The sequence below is a fragment of the Microtus oregoni genome, unplaced genomic scaffold, assembly GCF_018167655.1.
Source record: "Microtus oregoni isolate MIOR12 unplaced genomic scaffold, Mior012 000016F_ref0000370, whole genome shotgun sequence".
NCBI lineage: Eukaryota > Metazoa > Chordata > Mammalia > Rodentia > Cricetidae > Microtus > Microtus oregoni.
The window spans coordinates 37,467,193-37,489,285 of NW_024543075.1; the positions used below are offsets into that span (position 1 = coordinate 37,467,193).

Below are 22,093 nucleotides of genomic sequence, written 5' to 3' on the forward strand. Positions count from 1 at the left end.
TAGTTAAATGACTTCCGAAGTCAGGCATTTAAGAGAGTAGTGGCTTCCTCTCTGTGTCCTGGAACCCAAAAACAGTGGACAGAATTTTCAGGCCATGGTGTATGGAGGTCCTGACTGTTTAAGAGGCAAAGTTAAAATAACTTAACTTCCCTCACTCTGTTCTTGCCTTTCAGTACAGAGGCTCATTCACTGGGCTGTTAGGGCAGAAACAAAGGCAGCTGCCTGTTTTCTCCCTTGGTGTCTATAATTAGATTCTCATGAAGAACTTGGCCACAACAGGGTCACTGGACAAATGCCTCCCCTTCTCTCTCTCTCTCTCTCTCTCTCTCTCTCTCTCTGTCTGTCTCTCTCTCTCTCACACACACACACACACAGAGAGAGAGAGAGAGAGAGAGAGAAAACACCCCCAGTGTCTCTCTCCTTACTCATCTCCAGAGAAACCCAGACGATGCAGCCAGTCACTTACCCTCTTCAGCCACGAGAAATGCTTGTAAACATCAATGTCCCCATCCATGCTGGGTACCCATGTCAGCAGTTAGAGTCCTTGGTTGAGAAAAAGCCCTTTATTCTGGCTGGAGCTCAAGCCTTCTCCTCCTCCCTGCCTCTGCCCCCTCCCCCGCAGGAACAGCAAGCAGTGTTCCAGTTTCCCCACTTCCCTGGCCTGTGTCCTATAGCCTTTCTTTCCCTAAACAGGCTCAGATACACAAGACTCAGACTTGACGGTGCTGCTCCAGGGTCCTCCCCCACCGCCCCCACAGAAGGCAGGCAGGCAGGCAGGCACAAAGACACATGGACACACACAGACCAAGACTGACTTCAGAGTCCTTCAGAGCAATCAAACCTCATCAAAAGGGAAGGCAGGAGTTGTAAACACACATACACTTGAATGCATACACTCACTCACACATGGGCAATGGGAACCTTCTCAGTGATAATACCAGAGCCTGCCAGAGGGAAACAGTCCGGAAGAAAATGCCTTGTCTGGCTTCTTCTTTCTGGTGTGGCTGGAACTCATTACCGAGAGCCCCCGATTTCCTGTCTCTGCTTCACTCCGCATTTACCCACAGGCTCCCAGCTGCTCTCAGTTTATTTGGGACTAGGGAGACAACTAAAAATAAGCGCTACTCCCAGAGGAGCCTGCTGGTTCACACACACACACACACACACACACACACACACACACACCTACCCCTCTCACAGATGGGTCATGGGCTGTGGCCCAACGAGAGCCTGGGTTTCCAGAAAGGACAGATTTAAAACCAGCTCCTGTGCCAATTCTGGGCTCAGAGGTAAGCCAGGTCTAGGTAGGCTGCCTGCTGTCCTTGGCGCTGCTGGCACTATCCAGAGATCAACTGCTAGAACCTTGAGATCTTGACTACTGGCTCCCTCAGGGAGTACGGCTCTGGGCTGTGAGCCATGACCACTGGGTTCCCTGGAGGCCACCCCAGGGCTTATTGCTTCTGTTCGGTCTCAGGACTGCTTCCTGGCTATCTTTGCCTGTGGAGGACTACTTTACAAAGCAGGAAGATGAAGGGTGCACTTTCATGTGATGTGGGAGTGGCTCCAGGTAAGAAGGAGCCCTGGAAAGCTTGGAGGAGAAGGGGAACTATGTAGCTCATTGGTGGGCTATATCAGGGACGCCTCCAGTACTCCTCGGATGCTATCATCCCTCCTCTCCTCATACTTTGACATCTCCTTTGAAAGCCCCCCTCCCCCCAAATAGCTTTTCTCCCCGGCCCAACCCTTACTGTGTGGCCTTTGGCTATGACGATTATGGAAGTGATCTTTGATGTGGGTGCAGTGGGAATGGCGGTTACATGCAAAGACTCTGCACTCAGCTGTCTGCTGTGAACGACTTACAGACGCACATCATGTGACTTCTGGGCCTTCCTCTGTCTTTCCTGAAAATCCCAGCAGGATCCACTGGGTGTCAACAGCCCCCTCAACGTGGCATCAATGTTCACGACAGCCCACGAGCAATGCCAGAAAAATAGGGCACAAATAAGGCTGGCAGCATAGTCACAGATCAGAGGCCAGGGAGGAGGGCTCGAGCAGGCAGCTGGCATGAAGGGAGGAGTAGATTCCTGCAGACACACCCAGAGCAGAGGCCAGAAGGAAAAAAAGCAGGCTCACTGCCCTGCTATGAGCTCCGGACTGTCCCTCCCCCTGGCCTAGTTCCATGTGGTCTAGGACCCTACACCCTCGGCCCAATGCTGTTTTCCCTGCCAGGACCTCAGTGCAATGTGAAAAGAGTGCAGGAGAGGGAGGGCTTGTCCAAAAAATATTGTCTAGGAACCTAAGAAAGTCAAGCGAAGAAACTCATTCAGTAAGCAAACACCAAGACAAATGAAATGTACTTCCTGCCCTGAGCAGATCATTCTTTCACAGTGAGCAATAAAGGTGTGCAGAGTCTGGGGAGCTGATCTGGAGGCAGAGTCCCACTCCCTGAGGTGAGGATAAGGGAAACTCACCCTTTCAACAGAGGAAGGAGCTCAGTGCCTGCCTTTACTTCTGCTAGAAGAGTGGGGAATGAAGTGGTCCGAAGCTACTTCTCATCAAACTACTGGCCTAAGCCCAGGAGAGGTGGCTCAGATGAATCAGGGTGGAAAGCATCCCCTGACAACCAACTCCTCCTCAGCATCTTCCTGGTACATCCCAAGTCCTCCATTATTGGATAGAGATTTCCTCCCCAGATGCTAGGGAATTTCAGCCCACAGTAAATTGCACCTGATGGTGGCTAAGGCTCTACTGCACCAGAAATAAGAAGTGCACCTTATTTCTGACTCATTTAACATTCATGCCCAACATGATTCTTGCTACACAGAAGAGATTTATGCATTCTCGGAATGAAAGTGCAAGGCTCAAATACTGAGACAAGCAAAGACTAATATTCTACTTAAGAGAAAACAAGGGTTTAATGACCTGTTTGCCTAAAAGAGGCCAAACCAGAGCCAATATTAACTCCACTTGTGGGTGATGGACTAGGGCAGGAGCGAAGAGGAGAAGAGAGGGAGAAGAGAAAGAGAGCTAAATTCTTGCCACTTTGCCATGCCCTCAAGCAGCAGTTCTTGCCTGAGGTTTCACCTGCTTTGCTACAAACACCAAAGCATGTTCTCCTTCATCGTACTTATTTCACTTCAAACCCCAAATTCACAAGATAACACTCCAAAGAATCTGGAACCGAGATGTGCATGTGGCTGGCAAGAGGAACAGGCATGAGCACAAGAACTTTAGGCATCCACAACTTGAGGAGCACCCAGGAGTTTGGTCAGAACTCCCTCAAAGTACTGCAGGTGAATCCCAGCTGTGCCATACCCAACGGCCATCCTGGTCAACAGTGCCTTCAATGATTAGAAAAGCCCATAAATACATTCTGACAAACAGTACTGACTCCTGCCAGCTACCAGGAGCAACAGGGTAGATCTATGCACCAACCCACCATTTGCATCCTGAACAGGGATGGGCTATGGTGACAGCTGTAAGGACATCTGGGCCATGGTGACAGCTGTAAGTCAGACGCAGACTGTGCCCAAGCATACAGGGACCCGAGCTGTCACAAGAGGGTAAGAAGCGGAATGGGTGAACTCGGGAGAAATCTTGCCTACAGGCTTGCATTATGGCCACCAATACCACCCACCCATGTCCCTAGAATGCACAAGCTTGGAGAACCCATCTCCACTGTGGGTCAGGACAAGACAAACGCTAAATATTTGAAGCCCAGAGGGCTAAGCACCCCTCAATTCTTGACTGCTATTTTTACCATTTAAGTGGTTATAACTAATGCTAAACCAACAAGCATGACTGAGTTTTGGTAAAACTTTATTTATGGAAGCAGAAATTTGATTTTTTTAAATCATTTCCACATCATAAAATATTCTTATGAGTTTTCTTCAGTTTTTTAAATGTGAAAATCATTCTTAGCTGATCCAAGGGCATAACAAACAGGCAATAGGCCAAATACAGACCAGGGTTCACAAACCTCTGGGTTAGGACTAAGCTTCTCCATCTTGGTTGGAGAGGCTTGTATTGAAAGGACAAACTGAGCAGCAGGGTAGGGATGGAGCCTGTATTTAATTGCACATCACTAACAAGTTTCCAGGAAGACACTCACAGGGCTGGTCCCAGGACCACACCTGGAGTAAAATAAAATAAGAAGCCACTTCCAGAAGTTTCTCAAAGAACTTAGGACTGGGAGACCGAATTCTTGAGGCTAGCCTGCCAGCCACAGCAGTGCTGAGGGGGCAGAAGGCTCTGGGCAGTGTATGTGACAGGCTTTCTTTGCAGGTTGAGGGTAAGTGGATGCTTAGACCTCAAGTCATGCTAACCTGGCAACATCCTCTACCACGTCCCCTGGGCCTGAAGCAGGAAATTCAGAGGGCAAGATTTATTTGCCATTTCAGCAGTGTTTGTACATTCTTGGCCATGTATAAACACTGGTTTCTGGGGACTGAAACAGTCTCTTTTGGTCAGGTCTTGAAAGGATCCAGATTGCTAGAATTTACTTGCTTAGGGAGGAGGGGGTGGGGAGCAATAAAAATCCAGGGAGAAAAAAAAGTAAAACTGTTAAATCTGCAATAACTGAGAGTCCCTCAAATATGGGCTATTGTGCCAGGAAAATTGTGTTCATAATCCCCCAGGGCACAAGGAGTGTTTCTAGGGCAGCGCTAACAGACACCACGTGGCCCGGGAAATGCCTCCTGGAATGTGGAGAGCCATCCTCCTGTGACCAGGAGAGAGGAGCAAGGGTCAAGGAGCCCTGAGAGGTTTTCTTGCTACTAACAAGGGAAAGGTCCAATCTATGGTCCCGGGCCCAGGACTAGGCAGGACCTATCTCTCCTTCCCCAGCCCCATAATGGAGCCTTCCCTGCCAGCTGTTTGTCCACTGGTTTCTAAGGAAAACAAGAAAAGACTCTTGCTTCCAGGTGACCCAGAAAAATCAGAAAACAAAAATCCAGACCATTTTCTCTTATAAAACCTATGATCTGACCCCTAGTCCTCAGCCTTTAGACAGTCTAGCTTTTGTCCCTGACTACCACCTACTGGTTTCCTGAAGTACTGCACTTGGGTAAAGCACCACCACTGCACCCTATGCCTGCCCAGGGCCTGCTGAGGGATTGGGGGTAGGAGTAGACTGAGCCTACCTACTTCGAGAGCTCACTCAACTGCACACTGCACCTGCCAGAGGAGAGGTGTGAGACACACACTGGAAGTTACCTTATGAACAATGAGCCTTTCTTGCTCTACAAAACTAAGTTCTCTCCAAGCTCTGTGTGTGTCTGTCTGTACACACACACACACACACACACACACACACACAATGAAAGTTGGCCCCAAGGTTCCTGCATTCTAAGCATACACTCTACTGTTAAGCTATAAGCCACTGAATGGCATCCCCATATTCTCTTTTTAAAACCCAGAAGAAAAGGTTTCCCTACAGATCCCCTGCCTGTAGCTTTGTACAATTAGAATGTTCAATATAAACATTTTGGTCCTGCTGGAGAACGGTGACAGAGAAATGAATCACGTGGCAAGAAGAACCCAGGCTCATGTTTTATAACCCGTGAAACAGCTTTCTCGCTTACCTTTCCTGAGCTACCTCTAGCTTTCCACTGTGGAAAACAGACTTTTCTTCTGTGAAGAACTGCAAACTGCATGTGACAGGGGGAAGCTCAAGGCTTTGTGTGAGGAGCTGGAACTGCAGAAGCCACCAAGTAACAAGGTGTCTGGGAGCTGATACGAGAGGAGGTCAGGCCCTCTCCAAGGCCTGATCTCTTTCTTTGTGGAGAGACTAATTCAAAAGCTATGTATGGGAGCCTGCATTGACTAGTTAGGATTTCAGAGGTGCACACATACCCTACTCGGGGCCTCCCAGCAATCACAGCAGAGGCTGCCCACGCAAGCAGAGGCTACCCACATGAGACAGGTTTCTGCACTGTTCTTGAGATTCCGACCCCACTTGAGGCTCCCGAAACTGTCTCCACTTTGGAAACTAAGAGTGGTGGATCAAAGGAGGCCTGTTGCTCCAACCCCCAGAATAAAACCCTGTGTCAAATGCTTATCCAGGGGGGCTGGGGATGCAGCTCAGCTGGCAGAATGTTCACCTGGCATACATGAAACTCTGGCGTTCCCAGCACCACATAACCCTGGAATGGTGGCACAGGCCTCAACCCCAGCGTTAGAGAGGTAGAAGCTCGAAGATCAAGATGCTAAGCTAATTCTCAGCTGTGCAGGCTGGCTAGCTCGGCCAGGTCCTACAGATACAGAAACTAAGTTGACATTTCCAAGAGAAAACTGAGTCTCAGCGGACAGAGGACTGGCCTTTTAAATTTCCTACCTCCTCTATCTGCCTTGGTTCAGCTTGCTGTCACGTGCCTAGGTTCACTAACCTAGGAGACTTGCTATACTGCAAAGGAAAGCTTGGGCTCCTGAGGTGGTGTTTGGGGGTGTGCATGTATTCCAGTTCCAAAGAAAACAGCAGTGCCTTGGAGTCTCTGCCAACTACTGGCCCACAGCCTGTAACCTGGTGCTGCCTTGACTTGCCCTCACCTTGCTTTTTGCTATCGTTGGGTTTCTCTGCCCCTTCTCTGACTTCATCTTGAACTTTAGCCAAGGATCTCCTTGGCCCATATCCACAGTATCAAACAGCAGGATGCACCAGCTGCTGGCAGATGAGGGGTGTGTAAACCAGAATGTTGTTAGGGAAACACCCATAGTTATTCCATCTGGAGACTGCTAGGGCTCATATCAGCTCGTCACTAGCAAATGGGTCTGCTCTGCTAGTTCAATGCTTGACTCTGGAGAGCTAACCTCTTTAGAAGACTACACACACAGCCAAGCTGACCACATCAGCAAAATTTTATTCAGCCAGCCACACAGGTATGAAGAAAAAGATAAGCCCCTTGCAGACCACACAAAAGCTCTCTTAAGGCACAGTCAAAAGTTGTAGGAGCAGTCCTAGTAGCACCAACCCTTTCTTGCCTGTGGTACACATCAAGCCTCTAAGGAACATCTCCTTTCTTTGCTTCAAAACTGTCTGGTGAGGTTCAGGAGCTTTTACAGGCCCATGCTCCTGAGAGGCATCAACCTGTGGCTCAAACTACCAATGGGGATCCTGGCTGCATCTTCCGTGAGCACTGATCCCAACTTCACCACTGTCTATCAAACGTAAAGGACTACAGTCCTGTCTCCTGAAGATAACATTTCTGTTGCCTACAGGATAGATGGAAGCATCTCCCTGAATCCTTTCTGCAGGTGACCTCAGCATGCCTGGGACTCCAAGAAATTCCTTGTAAATCAGCCTTCTACAAGTAGTTCCAGAATTCGGATATGGACTCCAAGGAAATCCAAAGCTCTTGCTCCTTGTTTCACTGAGACCCCAGAGACAAACCCCAGTCAGAGAGCTCTACGCATGCCCTTCCAGGCCTGGAGCCCACATCCCAACCCACTCATTGCCAAGGGTCTAGGACAGAGCTCTAGAAACTTACAGATCAGCTCTGATTAATCTGGGACAGATCTGTTGCTCTTGGAGGTAATCCTGGCATTGTCTGGCCAGCAAGGTTTCCGCGGGCCATGTTGCTACAGCTGGGTCTCGGCTCTGGCCAAGACCCAGCAGAAGAGGACAAGCCCTACACTCAAACACACCCAGCTGTCCATTCTGATATAGCAGGAGCAGGAATGAGCTCTCATCTAAGACATAAAGGAAAGGCAGGCCTAGTTCCAGTCAATTTGTCCTCCTCTTAACCAGCAGTCATTCCCTCACTCCCAACTCTGCACTCTAGCAGGTCCCTTTAACTTAGGGATCCTATGGTATCCAGAGAGCTAACAACCCCGAAGAACAGCAGTAGGGGCCACAGCCTTTCCTCTCTGGCCAGAGTTCACAGATTCTTAGCAAGGGTCATTTGACACAACAATAGCTAATCTACAGCTCTGTTGACGTTTAACATTTGGACCAGGACGGGGCTTACGGAGTAAAAGCACTTTTGGTGCAAACCTCATGACCTGAGTTCAAACTCCCAGAAACCATGGAAAGGCCAGATACAGTGTGCATCTGTAATCACAGCACATCCAAGGAGAGATGGGGAGGCAGAAGAAAAAGGAGAACCCCTTGTTAGCTCATGGGAGAGAATCCTGGGGTATCCAGCCAGTGACGGTTTAATCAAGAAAGATCTTATCCTATGAACAAGACAGACGGTGAAGACCAGCACTCAAGGTTGCTCCCTGACCTCCACGTACATGCTACAGCACACACACACTCTCACACATACACATGCCTACACGCACTCACAAAGAGATAGAACTGCTTTAACTTTTACAATTCTATTTCATTGGCGCTTAGTATTTTTATATCCCTAGAGGACATAGCCCCAAAGTTAATTAGCAGGTCAGCGAAATTCTTTGGGGATTTGAGGTTTTGTTTGGTAGTTTTAATGGAGGAAGGTGCTGGGGATATAGCTCAGTTGGTGAAGTGCTTGCTAGTATGTACCAGGTCCTGGGTTCAATACCCAGCATCACCTAAAACTAGGTGTAGTGGTACACACCTATCATAAGAACCTGTGTCAAAAATAAAATATAAAAAGGAAAGACAGAAAAGACTTGTTGGTTAATTAGAAGAGTAAACATGCGTGTATGTGCGTGTTACTTGCCACAGACATTTTGGTATGTCTGTCTAGGGGCCATTCTTTCCTTCACTCTTTTCCTTTCTGACAGCATCCATCCCTGCAAGCCAGGCCTCAGCTGCCCTTGGACTACTTATTATAACAAACTGAAGTCAATGGAGGGTGAATTTCTCTTGTCTGAAATGCTAGGGACTGGCAGTATTTAGTTGTTTGTGATTTTGCTTTTTTAAAGGGGGATTTTATTATTATTTACACAGAATTTACTGGCTAAGCATCCCTAATCAAGAAAAGTCAAATAAAATTTCAAAAACCCTGAAATCCAAAATGTAACACCATTTAAACCTTTGGATTTCTTGACGAGGACTACCCGATTGGCTCTTGGTCGAATGCCCTATTATTCTTACTCGGCTTCCCCTGACGCTTCACTAGCATGTTGGCCACTGGACCAATGGGAAGTCTGCTGGAGAGATTCAGAAAAACATCTCTTCCCTTAATCAAAAATAAATAATAGACATATTGTCCAGAAGAAACTGATCAACTCTCAACAGAGTTGTATAGCTGTGTCTATGTGAACATATGGTGCCTGAGCTCCATCAGCCATGGATGGAGGATACACAAAAGGAAAATCGAGCCTTGAGGGATGGTGGGGCAGAAGATGGGAGGAGCCAGAGCTTTTGAAGTCATTTTTGGCCAATGATTTCCAATGGGTATGCCCAGCCTCTCTACACTTTTCTAGTGCTCTAAACCCTACTGTTGACACTGCTTTGTTGGAGAAGGTACAAAAGATAGTGATGTTATCAGACAGAGCTCAACCATGTCAGGCTAATGTTCCAACAAAACAGGAGCTCTGAGGTATGTGACAAGCCAGTCTGTCTGCAGGAGAAAATTGTGCTAACACACACGATGTGCAGCCTGTGTTGAGCAGGAGGCACAGGTCAGTCTTGCCTTGTCCCTCAAACTACCTCTCTCATTCCAACTCCCTTTCTAACCTACCTAAGCGTCTTAAACACACCAGACACACACACACACACAACCTGGGTGTGATGGCACACACCTTTAGTCCCAGTTTTCAGGAGGCAGAGCAGGCATACTTCTATGAATTCAAGGCCAGTATGGCCTATATCACAAGTTCCAGGCCAGCGAGGGTTACATAGACCAAAAAGGGGTCTCAGTGATTAAAGCAATACTGTTTTTAACTTTAATGAATCCCTTTAAGATAGTTTAGTGCCTGATCTAAAGTTAATGTTTTTCACAAGCTCCTAGCCAAATAGACCAATATTTGTGAGACCAGAATTTGTATGTCAAGTTTTCCAGCAGAAAGAGCAATCTAAAGCTCTTGGGGAACTGACCACTGCTCTGAATTTGGGGGCTGTACAAGGAAGACCGAGTTTGGAATGTGTGCAGAGCCAGAGTGTAAACTGACTTTAGGTCAGTCAGATCTGAAAACAGACAGGTCATTTCTGCTCAGAATCAAATCCTTAACATGCAGCTCTAGTTTCTGGGAATGTTTATGTGAACTTCTGACCCCTGAAAAGTACACCATTCATATGTGGCTAATGGGCATAATTACTCTAGAAGATTTATGAAGACAATAGCTTTTAGGGAAATCTGCCTTAAACAGTGGATTCCGCAATCACTGCAAATGATCAGCCCCTAAAAACTGTGCGAATCTGAAAACACAAGCTATTTCTCCAAGGAACACATCAGCTGCATTCTGAAAAAATTATTTTTAATGTATTTCCCCAAAATATTTTAAAAGTTAGATCAACTTTTTTCATGCCACACATTAAAAACTGATGCATTAGAGTGAACTGTCACATAAAAGTCAAACCATGAACCTCCTGGAGGGGAAAGGGATGCCTGGTTACTTGAAGTGAGGTTAAGGCAGGCCTTTGTAAGGCTACAAGGAAGAGAAGAGACCCAAACAGTTATGAATGAGAGAGTCAACTAAAATCTTCTAAAACCCTATGGTTTGAAAAGCATGACATTTAAGGAAATATATGTCCAAAAAAAAAATAAAGTAAGGTAACACAAACACACCTATAGAAAATGAACTCAAGATAGGAACATAGGGCAGAACAACCCCACCCAAGGGGTTAAGGAAATAGCAAGGTTGCGTGGGAAGAAAATTTAGAACTCCTTTCAAGCTTATTCTTTCTAATTATACATCTGACACCTTACTTAGACATTAGTTAAATAATTCATGTGATCATGTATATGTAGATTTTTTTCATACAGGGTATGAGATTAAAAGCTCAGAAACTGTAGAAAATACTAATAACCTAATAAGAAGTTTAGCCTTCTCACTAAAGAAAGAAATGTACAAAAACAGCAGTAAAACATTTTCCCTTGTGTAACTGCTAAAGCCATATTTTAATCTTGGTGATTATTTCTGATCTCAGGATAACATGGAACAGACTCTTTTTAAACTTGGCCAGAGAAAATAAAGACAACAAAATTCTTCTGAAAAGATATTTGGAAAAAATGTGTCAAAGGCTTAAAATTATTAACATTCTTGGATTATGGTTGCCAGGTTTAGCCAACTGCTCAGGGCATACCCGATCATCGCTATTCATTGCTTATTTAAAATCAAATTTCACTAAATAGTCTATATTTTAAATGATGACCCTAGTTGATCTCTGCAATTATATTGCTAGAAAATTCTAGAGGCAGCAAAGTTTAGTTACTCAGCAATGCTTTCTCATATGGTGAAAGACTTAAAATAATTTAAAAGTCAATATTAGAAAGACTGTCACTTAAATGACAGTACAGACACATAAGATGACCAAGGGGCACTTCTGTTCAGTGTAAACTGCACAGTGAAGAAGAAAGACAAACTGCTGAACTATGGAGAGACAAGACTCCTATTCAGAAAGAACTGCCAATCACTCTCCTGGCTATGTGATGGAAGGTTCTAGACAAAGCAGAAAGGGAGCCAGCAAAAAATCAGACCTTGGAGACATAAAAGAATTCAGAGAACAATAGAAATGTATTTATAAAAACTCCTATGATTACACTGGGACTACCTGAACAGCCCAAGCTGGACTCTCTAGTTTTAAGATTACTTTATTTGAAACTGTTCTTACTTCCCCTTCACATTTAAGGTCATAAACATATTCACAGGTTCTGGTCATTGTTGCAAAGGCATGTTTGGGAGACCATTATGCTGCCTACTACAGGTACATGACACAGGTACCAGGCAGACAGCTTGAGACAGTTGAGAATATTGAACAACACAAATAATGATGATAATGAGGAACTGCTCAGTGTTGAGGAAGGCATGGGGTGAGAGGCACTGACAGATCCCTCGAGAACAGAAAGGAGGCTAGAACATCTGGGATGAAGGCTGGTTAACCATAAATGACATGATTTATGGATAAGAAGGTCTCAACTTCCACAATCAACCTTTACTGCTCAGCCTTACACACGTTTTCCAATTCTGATCAGCTCTGCAGGGCTCTAGCATTAAAAGATGGTGCCTCAGCTCTTTCCAATGGCTACATCCCAGTTGACTTCAATGAGCTAGCACCTTAGCTTACCTACTCCTAGATATTATGAATTCTCCACAGGATGACCTGCCCATCTCCCTAGGAAAGCAGCTGGATACATTCCATTGCTACTTAGTTATGTCCCACAATTCCTTTATCTGGCCACAGACCCACACTTACCAAGCTGTCCTCAAACCATTCCTTTATGTAGGCAGCCGTTGGGCCAGGGATCTGGCTCAGCAGGGCTTCTCTCTCCTGAGGAAGGGCCAACATCTCCAGCGCCAGTCTCAGGTCCTCAATGAGATGGAGCACTGATACGGAGTTCATGCAGGAGGATGGAGGAGATAGCCCAGGCTCACAGTTGCCATCACTAATATCTGTGACTGTTTTAGTGCCTGAAACAAAAAAGAGGAAGAGACTTTGTAAGAAGAGTGGATGTCACAGTCCGTGAACTTATCAAGAGCAAAGACAGCGAGGAGTGGAGGAGAAGGGCTGGAGGATCACTCCTGCTTCACCATGGAAACACAGCAGCAGCATCTTTACTCTCAGCTGGAACGGTAGAAGAGAGACCCATCATGCGGGTACAGCCCAATAAGCCTGACATACAAAGCTTGCACATGAAGATACCTGATAAAGCACAGTCAGCCCTCACCAGTGCCCAAAATAATTGAGACCCAATTCTTCACCATTTATAAACATATTGATTTTAAGTCAGTGTTGACTGCACAGATGGCCACTCCAAGCTCCTCCCAGTCACCTATGGGCATTCCTCTCCCTGCCATGGCCTGGTCACTGCTATTACTAGAACACTATGAAAGTGACTGTGTTAATGCTTAAGAGGACTGACAGCTCCTGCTCTTCCTCTCCAATGCCAATCACCTTCTAACAAAGGTCACCTGCCCTGCAGACAAGACAGCCCCAACTGCCAGCAGCCATCTCGATATGGTAGCAGACTTGTGAATGAAGCCATTCCAGATGACATAAACCACACGACTATGAAATTATAAAGAAACAAACGGTAGAGTTGATTGGAGTTAGTTGGGTTAGCTGAGCACAGTTATGCTCAAGGATTACTATACTCATTCTGGTGATGGAGTATAGCAAAGCAGAATCTTTCTAGATGCTCTAATCGGGACACTGCTGTATTAAAACTGTACTAGTTCCTATGCATAGCCATAGCCCATTTCCCCGTGACAGATTGCATGGATGCTGAGTACAGAGTCTACACCAGGCATAGCTGAGTTCCCAGCACCCACTAGACACTGAAATGCAACGTACTCAAATGTCTGCACACATACTCAAGTAGATAGCTAAAGAGACAGAAATCAGTGCCTGGATTTCCTCAGAGATCTGGGATGCTGGGTCCGTTCCTTCTAATTTAGTATGTCTAAAATAGGGAGGGCTGTTTGTGTCTTTCTACACCCTATCATTCAACTACAGAAAAGTCCAACTGACCTCACTGAGTCTCACAAAGGAATTCTGGATTTTCAGCTGTAAGAAATACTTTGTAAAATGTAATTTAAAGTATGAATTTTTTTAGGGCATTTGTATTGTAAAGGTCAATAGGGTAAGCTACCTAAAGTTAGGACTACCCTGGAAAATGGAAGCTGGTGGGCCACTATGGGTCTGGCATCTAACTCCTGGTCCCCTTTACACTTTTAGAAGCCACCATGTCCTTGCCAAGCAGTTTGGGAAGGAAAAATCCACACAGAAGGAAACAATTACCACAGAATTTGATTGCCAGTTTGCCTTCTGAAAATGTATGACAGAGGGAATCGCAGGTCACAATTCACAAACAAGTCAGGCTCTGGGGAGCTAGGAAGCAGTACAAGTACCCATGCTTTGGTGTGTGCTCAGCCCTATCTGGCTCCTACACATCCAATTTAGAGCTGATTGGGAATTGAGCAAGCCAAGCCTCAGGGAAGAAAACGACTAGAAACTCAGCAAGCCCTCCAATCTCCACACAGTTGCTCAGCAATCATTCCTCTGCACTCTGAATGCATAACCTTTTCCTGTTTTTAAATCGTGTGTGTTTGTGTGTGTGTGCCTGTGTATGTGTGCCTGTGTGTGTGTGTACGCACACGCATGCTCGCATGGGCACACATGCCACGTGGTATGAATATAGCGGTCAGGATAATTTTGGTGTGCTGGTTTTCTCCTTCCACTGTGGGTTCCAGGAATTGAGCTCAGGACACTGGGCTTGCAGGGCAAGTGCTTTTATGCAGGGAGCCATCTGCGTGCCACACAGTCTAACTGCAGAGTGTTTCATACAGGTGAAGTACACACTGAGCTGAGCTGAAAGAGACGGAAAACACAGAGGTGTTTTGCTAACTTTACATGATAATGCAGCTGCTGTGTATTTAATACCACACACAAAAATAAACCTTAGAGAGATGAGTATTGTATATAAATATTAAAGTATAAGAGTATAAAAGAGTAGATGAAAATTGGGTTAGATTAAGATCTGATAGGCACAAGAGTGACTGAGCAAAATATAGCAAAACACTGTACACTTACTATATAATTAACTTCTGCTACATAAAAACAAGTCTGAAAACACTACTTATAATGATTATAATAAAACATTAATAGATCCTTCATACAGAGACACCATATGAATCAGTTTTTAAAAAGTCCTAATTCACTTCTCACACACAAAACAGCCATAGGGCTTTACACAGCTAACTCTGAGACATCTACAAAAATGCAAATAGAAAATTAAAATATAGAAATAAAATACTTTCTAAATAGTTCATGGAACATTTAAAAAGGGGAGTTCAGTTGTTCACTAATCTGCTAAAATGATCGAAGTTGAAAATGCAATGATCAATGTTGACAAGCACACACCGAGAATACTCAGAGCCTGTGCAGAGACGTAAAAAATTGGCCCAATTCTTTGCGTAAGCAGCTTGGCAAGATACTGTAAAAATGTTCATACTTTTAAACTAGCAATTCTAATTTTACAAATCCCACCTGAGGAAATACAGCCAGATGTTCTTTAAAGATAAACATACAATAATGATCTCAATAGCGTGCTAATTCTGGAAACATGGGGGTAAATACCATCAACTAGGTGAGTGTTTAAATTAATTCCAGAATATTCAAAAGCATAATTCATACAGATATATATATATGAAATGACTGTCCAAAGAACCAGAAATATGAGGCCATATACAAATTTGTAAAATATATAATTAAATGGGTGAAAAGATGGCTCAGTATTAAAAGTACTGGCTGCTCTCCCAGTGGACCTGGTTCAATCCCCAACACTCAACCCACCCCACAACCATCTATAACTCCAGTCCCAGGGAATCTGATGCCCTCTTCTGACCTCCATGGACACAGCATGCATACGGTACACAGAGGTACATACAGGCAAAACATGGTAAAACATAAGAGATAATAAAAAAAATTCTAAAGAAACTATAATTACTATGTATGGATGTTTAACATATATACAAAGATAGAATGTTTTTTAAATGTTGGCAATGACTTTCAGAGGTGAGAGATTGCAACCTGGCATTTAGACAGGTTTAAACACGGTAAATCCATACTGAATATTATGCAATGCCAGCACAAGAGATTGGGGGGGCAGTGTATGTGTGTATGTGTACATGTATGCAGGTGTGCTCATGTCGACATATGACATATGTTCATCTATTGTGCTTCACATCACTTTTTGCGCTCACCACTTCAGCCTGACTGGCCAGTGAGCTCTGGCATCCAGCTCCCCCCCCCCCCCCATCCAGCACTGCAGCTACAGGTGCATGCATCACACCTGGCTTTTACACAGGTGCTGGAGATCGGACCTCAAGTCTTCATAATTACCCACCAAGCATTTGCACACTAAGCCATCTCTCCTCAGCCCTCCAGCCCTTCTTTAAACAGTTTTGATGTGAGTGGATACAGACACATTCTCTTCCTGAGCCCCGATGACCTTTTTTTTTTTTCACTCGGGAATTGTACAAATGAAGAACTGATATATTTTCAAGCAATCTCAGAGACCTGTGGCTGGGTCACATGATCTGTTGGAAGCATGGAAGCATAAAAGCCTAAGGGAATCTCCCGGCAAGTGGGCAGATACAAACCACCAGGAGTCCCCCTCACCCACAACGAACAGAGACAGAAAAGCTGAAACAGCTCCCCAACTCGGAGCCATGCTTGAAAGAAAATTTAAACCTTGGAGACTGAGGGGGAGGGAAAAAAAAAACCACTGGAAGGTCAAACAAGTTCAAACTGACTCTAGAGCAGCTCTGAGCAAAGACCCAGACAGAGGAAGGAGCTGGGATTGGAGCTGGCCCCCCCCCCCCCCCCCCCCCCGTGAGGGGAGAGAGCAGCTAAGCTGAGTCTGTAGGGGAAGTAGCCATACATACTATCTGTTTCATTCAGGGGCTCTGAGAAAATTCACCCATGGCAGAGAAATGTGGAGCCCCAGGCATGTCTGTAGAGCCATGCGTACCCACACACTGTGAGAAATGCAAACTAGAGGTCTCTGCATACCACAAGTGCAGAACAAATGCCTACTAGGCATTCTTTCCTAAGAATCCCCAAGCAGAAGCCAGTACGCAGCACACACAATGGTCAGAGTGTTGCTAAACACTGCCAAAGGCACAGTCTCTTAGAGGGCTCACCTCCCCATGACACACATTGTCCCTGCAGATGATCAGCTCCTACACAAAATTACAAACACAAATCAAAATCAAAAACCACATACAGCAAATAAGAGAATGTGTGCCTTAATCCTGGGGTCCAGAGAATAAGGCAAGAGATTAACACTGAATATGCTTGTGTAAATGGCAAGGGATTCCCTCCTAAATTATTTCTAGGAAAAAGGTGATTCAACTTATATCCAAGTTCTAAAAACAAGTTCCTCTCTCTGGGAACACAGTATTCCATTATCTTAAACAACACAGTACTGTTTAGGAAACATAAATCAGTACAAAGGTTGTAACTTTGAGGCTTACAGAATTCTTAGGAAGAGTTTTGCCATAGGTCCCACTTGAGAGAACTGAATTTAATTGGTCTCAGATGTGATCTAGGATAATGAAAAGGTAACCAGCATTCTAAAATAAAGCCAAAGTAGAAACTATTGCATTTGAAAGGTCACTCAACCAATGCCTGTTTCTGATGACTATAGAGGCTACCTTAGAATTCTTACTCTAAGAAAGAAAACAAAAACTTAATTTAAAATAAAGTAATTTTATTTAATGTTCAAATACTTGTTGAGGATAAGACAACAAAGAAGTATAGAATTTTTTAATCCCATAAAAGTGTTGTGTTAAACATTCTACTTTTATTAATTTTTTCCAGCCCAATCACAGTTTCCCCTCCCTGCACCCATCCACCCCTCCTCAATTCTCTTCAGAAAAAGTCAGGTCTCCCATGCACATCAGCCAGCCAGAAATAAGTACTTTCTCTCCTACTGAGGCTGGACAGGCAACCCAGTAGGAGGAAAGGGTCCTGAAAGCAGATAACAGAGTCAGAGACAGTCCCCGCGCCCACTGTTAGGAGTCTCACAAGAAGACCCAGCTACACAACTGTAACATATGTGCAGGTGAGTCCCACGTAGGCTCTCTGGTTAGCGGTTCAGCCTCTGTGAGCTACTATGAGCCCAGGTTAGTTGTTTCTGTTAGTTGTCAAGGTGTCCTTGACCCCTCAGGTTCCTACAATCCTTCCTACCCATCTTCTGCAGGATTCCCCAAGTCTACCTAATGTTTGACTCTGGGTCTCTGCATCTGTTTCCATCAGTTTCTGGGTGAAGCCTCTCTGTTGACAATGGGCTAGACAAAGACCTATGAGTATAGCAGAATATCATTAGGAATAATTTCATTGCTTTTGCTCATGTTAGGCATTATTCTAGCTCACCCGAGATGCCCCTGACTCCAGTTGTCTTTCCCAGTACTCTCTCCTCCTATCCTCCCACACCTGATTTCTCCTGTTTTCAATTCCACCCTCCATCCAGACCCCTCTCTTCCATCTACTTGTAATGCCTATTCTATTCCTCTACACAGTAAGGGATTAGTTATGTCCCCCTTCGAGTCCTCATTGCTTCTTGATCTGATGATTTAGCATGGTTATAGTTTACTTTATGACTAATACTCACCTATAAGTGAGTACATACTGTGTTTATCTTTCTGGGTTTGGGAGGCTTCACTCAGGATTATCTCTTCTAGTTCTATCCATTTGCCTGCAAATTTCATGATGATATTGTTTATAACAGCTGAGTAATACTCCATTGTATAAATGGACCACATTTTCTTCATTCATTCTTTGGTTGACAGACATATAGGTTGTTTCCAGTTTCTGACTATTACAAATAAAACTGCTATGAACATAGTTGTATGGTAAAGTATCTTTTGGGTATATGATCAGGAATGGAATAGCTGGATCTTGAGGTAAGTCAATTCCCAACTTTCAGAGAAACTGGTATTGATTTCCAAAAAGCCTGTAAAAGTTTGCACAATGGAGGAGTGTCCTCCCTTGCTCCACATTCTTACCAGCATGAGCTGTCACTTGTGTTTTTGATCTTAGCCATTCTGACAGGTGTAAGATGGAATCTCAGAGTCATTTTGATTTGCATTTCCTGATTGCTAGGAATGTTGATCATTTCCTTACGTGCTTCTCAGTCATTTGAGATTCCTCTGTTGAGAATTCTCTGTTTAGATGTGTACCCCATTTTTAATTTGATTATTTGGTTTGTTGATGTCTAGTTTTGTGAGTTCTTTACATATTTTGGAAACCAGTTTTGTGTCACAAATGAGGTTGGTGAAGAACTTTGCTCATTCTGTAGGCTGCCATTTTGTCCTTTTGACTGCGTCCTTTGCCTTAAAGAAGCTTTTAAGTTTCATGAGGTCCCATTTATTAATTGTTGATCTTAGTGTCTACACTGCTGGTATCCTGTACAAGAAGTCTGTGCCAATGCTTTCAATGCTACTTACCACTTTCTCTTCTCTCAGGTGTCTATATACATTCTTCAACATTTGTGGCATCCAGTTAGGCCAGCACCATTTGTGGAAGATGCTTTCTTTTTTTCCATTGTATATTTCTGGCTTCTTTATCAAAAATCACGTTTATAGGTATGTGGATTTATGTCTGAGTCTTTTATTTGGTTCTACTGATCAATGTTTCTATTTTTTTTTTCTAATACCATGTGGTTTTTATTACTATTGCTCTGTAGTACAGCTTGGAATCAGGAATGGTGATGCATCTGAAGTACGGACGGTTTTAGCTATCCTGGGGTTTTGTTCATTTTTCCATATCATGTTGAATAGTGTTCTTTCAAGGTTTGTAAACAACTGTGTTGGAATTTTGATGGGACTTGCATTGAATCTGTAGATTGCTATTGGTGAAACAGCCCCTATTACTTTGTTAATCCTGCCAATCCATGAGAATAGGAGATCTTTCCGTCTTCTGCTTTCTTATTCAGTTTCTTTTTTCAAAGATTTGAAGTTCTTGCCATACAGGTCTTTCATTTGCTTGGTTAGTTACCCCAAGATATTTTATATTATTTTTCACAATGGTGAAGAGTGTTGCTTTCCTGATTTCTTTCTCTGCCCACTTATCATTTGTATATAGGAGGACTACTGATTTTTTGTTTGTTTGTTTGTTTTAGTTTTGGGGTTTTTTGTTTGTTTTTTGGTATCCAACTACTTTGCTAATGGTGTTTATCAGTTATAGGAGTTCCATGGTAGAATTTTAAGAGCCACTTATGTATACTATCATATCATCTGCAAATAGCAATAGCTTGACTTCTTCCCTTCCAATTTGTATCCCCTTGATCTCTTTTAGTTGCCTTATTGCTCTATCTAATACACAACCAATGTTGGTTCTAATGACTAGAGAGGCTATCTGGGTACTTTTATTTTAAGAACCAAAGCCCAAACTTAATATAGATATAGTAATTTTATTTAATTTATTTAGTTTAATGTTCAACTACTTGTTGAGGATAAGACAAAATGAATTATAGAATTTTGTTAATAGTGTTTAATAATGAAATTTTTTAGTGTATATTACCTTTATACAGTAATGGATGCTATGGTATTTTCACACATGTATATATGTAAACACATGTATTTGGGGTGTAGGGGGTATAACTGTGTGTACCATATATCAGAACAGGTACTTTGATCCAACTTCTAAAAAACAGCCACAACAAAAAAAATTATCATTAACTTTGTAACAAACCAAAAATCCTATAGCAAACCAAAAAACATCAATAATCCTATAAAGAAACTGTATTACTATCCTAGTCTTGAGAGAAAAGATTAAGCCAAATGCTTTCACAGTTAATTCTACCAAACATTTCAGAAGAGCCTAACGGACTGTTTAGTATAGAAAAGAGGAAACTCACTTTGTAAGGACAGAGTACCCAGGCAGGTCTTAGGGAAAATGGTGACCTGTGCCTCCTCACACACCCCAGAACTATGTACCTCAGACATCGTCATTTCTACCAAAGAAAATTACAGGCCATCTCACTTGTAAGCTCACATACATAAATCCTATGTAAAAATTATGAAAAACAAATCACATAATGTAAAAAGATGAGAATCAAGCCCATCTCTCTTGGGAAACGATAACCAAGCAGACAGAACCAGACATAAATTGATGACAGACCAGAATTTGAAAAAGTGTGTGAAGACCAATGTCTCCCCTCACTGGAGAACATTTTATTAAATTACACACATACAGAACACTTTCCCAAAAGGGACCATATATACTAAGCCACAAGGGAGGTCCCAGCAGAAAACCAAGAACTCACAGAGAGTTCATATGGTTTGAAGGTTTCCCCAAAGCTCATCCTAGGACTGCATATGGCTCAGGTGGTAAAGTGCTACCAAGCCCTAGATTTGATCTCCAGCACTAATTCTGGTAGCGCATGCCTGTAATCCCAGGACTCCAGGTGTGGAGGTAAAAGGGTCCTTAGCTACACTGAGAGTTCAAGGCCAACCTGGGCTACAGGTATTACTATCTACAAAATAAACAAACATGTAAACCTAATCCTAACACAATAACACTGAAATGTGGGATCCTGGGGAGCTAACTAGAAGCCAGATGTGGTGTCACACACCTGGAATCCAATACTTAGGAAGCTGCGGCAAGAGAATCATAAACTGGAGATTAGCCTGGGAAACTGAGGCCTTGTCTCCAAAAAAAAGGTAAAGAGGAAGAAAAAAAAGAAGAAAGGGGAAGGGGTAACAGAGAGGAAGGGAACCTTAAAGGAAGAAAAAAGGGAGAAGGGAAAGAAAATGAAAAAAGGAAAAGCAAAGGAAGGAGAAAATGAAATGATAAAGGGAAGGAGGGAAGGAAGGGAGAACCAGAAAGGGGCAATCAAATGTGGGAGGGCTCCGCCTTCAAGAATGGATTGATGACTTTCACGGAAATGGGCCAGCTATGTTGGGGGTAGGTCTCTAATAAAAGCGGGAGCTCTGCCCCCATTTCTTTTCTCTCTCAGGCTATGTTCTTCTGTCTTCTACCACGGGATGACACCAGCCCTTATCAGATGTTACATACTTGATACTGGAATTTTCTGCTTGTGTTTAGAATGGTGAGACATTTCTTTACATTATAAACTGCCCGGTCTCAAATGTTCTGCTACAGTAGAATAAAACGAACTAAAACGTACTTCCTGTTTACATGCTTCCACAGGAGAGTAAGAAAGATTTCCCTACTGCCACATTGATGGTCTCTCCGCTTCCTTCTTTCAGTCGATCCCCCCACCCCAAACACACACAAAGAATAGTTCTCTGACTAAAGAGTTAAGGGAATTTAGTATTTCTCTTCACAGTTACCCATCTCCTGAATGTTGGCTCCTTCCCTGAGGAAATCTTTCTGAGACCCTCTGCAGAGTGATGTCTGCAGCCTGAGACTAAGTTTATTTGCTGTGTTTTTGAGATGGAGTGTGGTCTGTTTACGACCCTAATCATAGCCTCGGATCAAGCCAGCTTCTTAAGTCTGTAATTCAGCAGAGCTAACGTTTTCATATGAACAGTT

General features: G+C 43.8%; 1 protein-coding gene across 5 annotated transcripts in view; it reads right to left on the minus strand.

Moving 5' to 3' along the window:
* The window catches only part of Ppfibp2 (PPFIA binding protein 2), a 151,095-nt gene that overhangs the window by 79,644 nt on the left and 49,358 nt on the right, over positions 1 to 22,093 (minus strand). For 3 of the 5 annotated variants that reach the window (XM_041666885.1, XM_041666884.1, XM_041666883.1), the window contains exon 3: positions 12,284 to 12,498. In XM_041666885.1, coding sequence (XP_041522819.1) covers positions 12,284 to 12,498 — 215 coding nt within the window. Of the gene's footprint in view, positions 1 to 466; positions 637 to 1,189; positions 1,481 to 12,283; positions 12,499 to 22,093 lie in introns of those variants that run through there. The other 2 variants (XM_041666886.1, XM_041666888.1) reach the window with 2 other exon arrangements.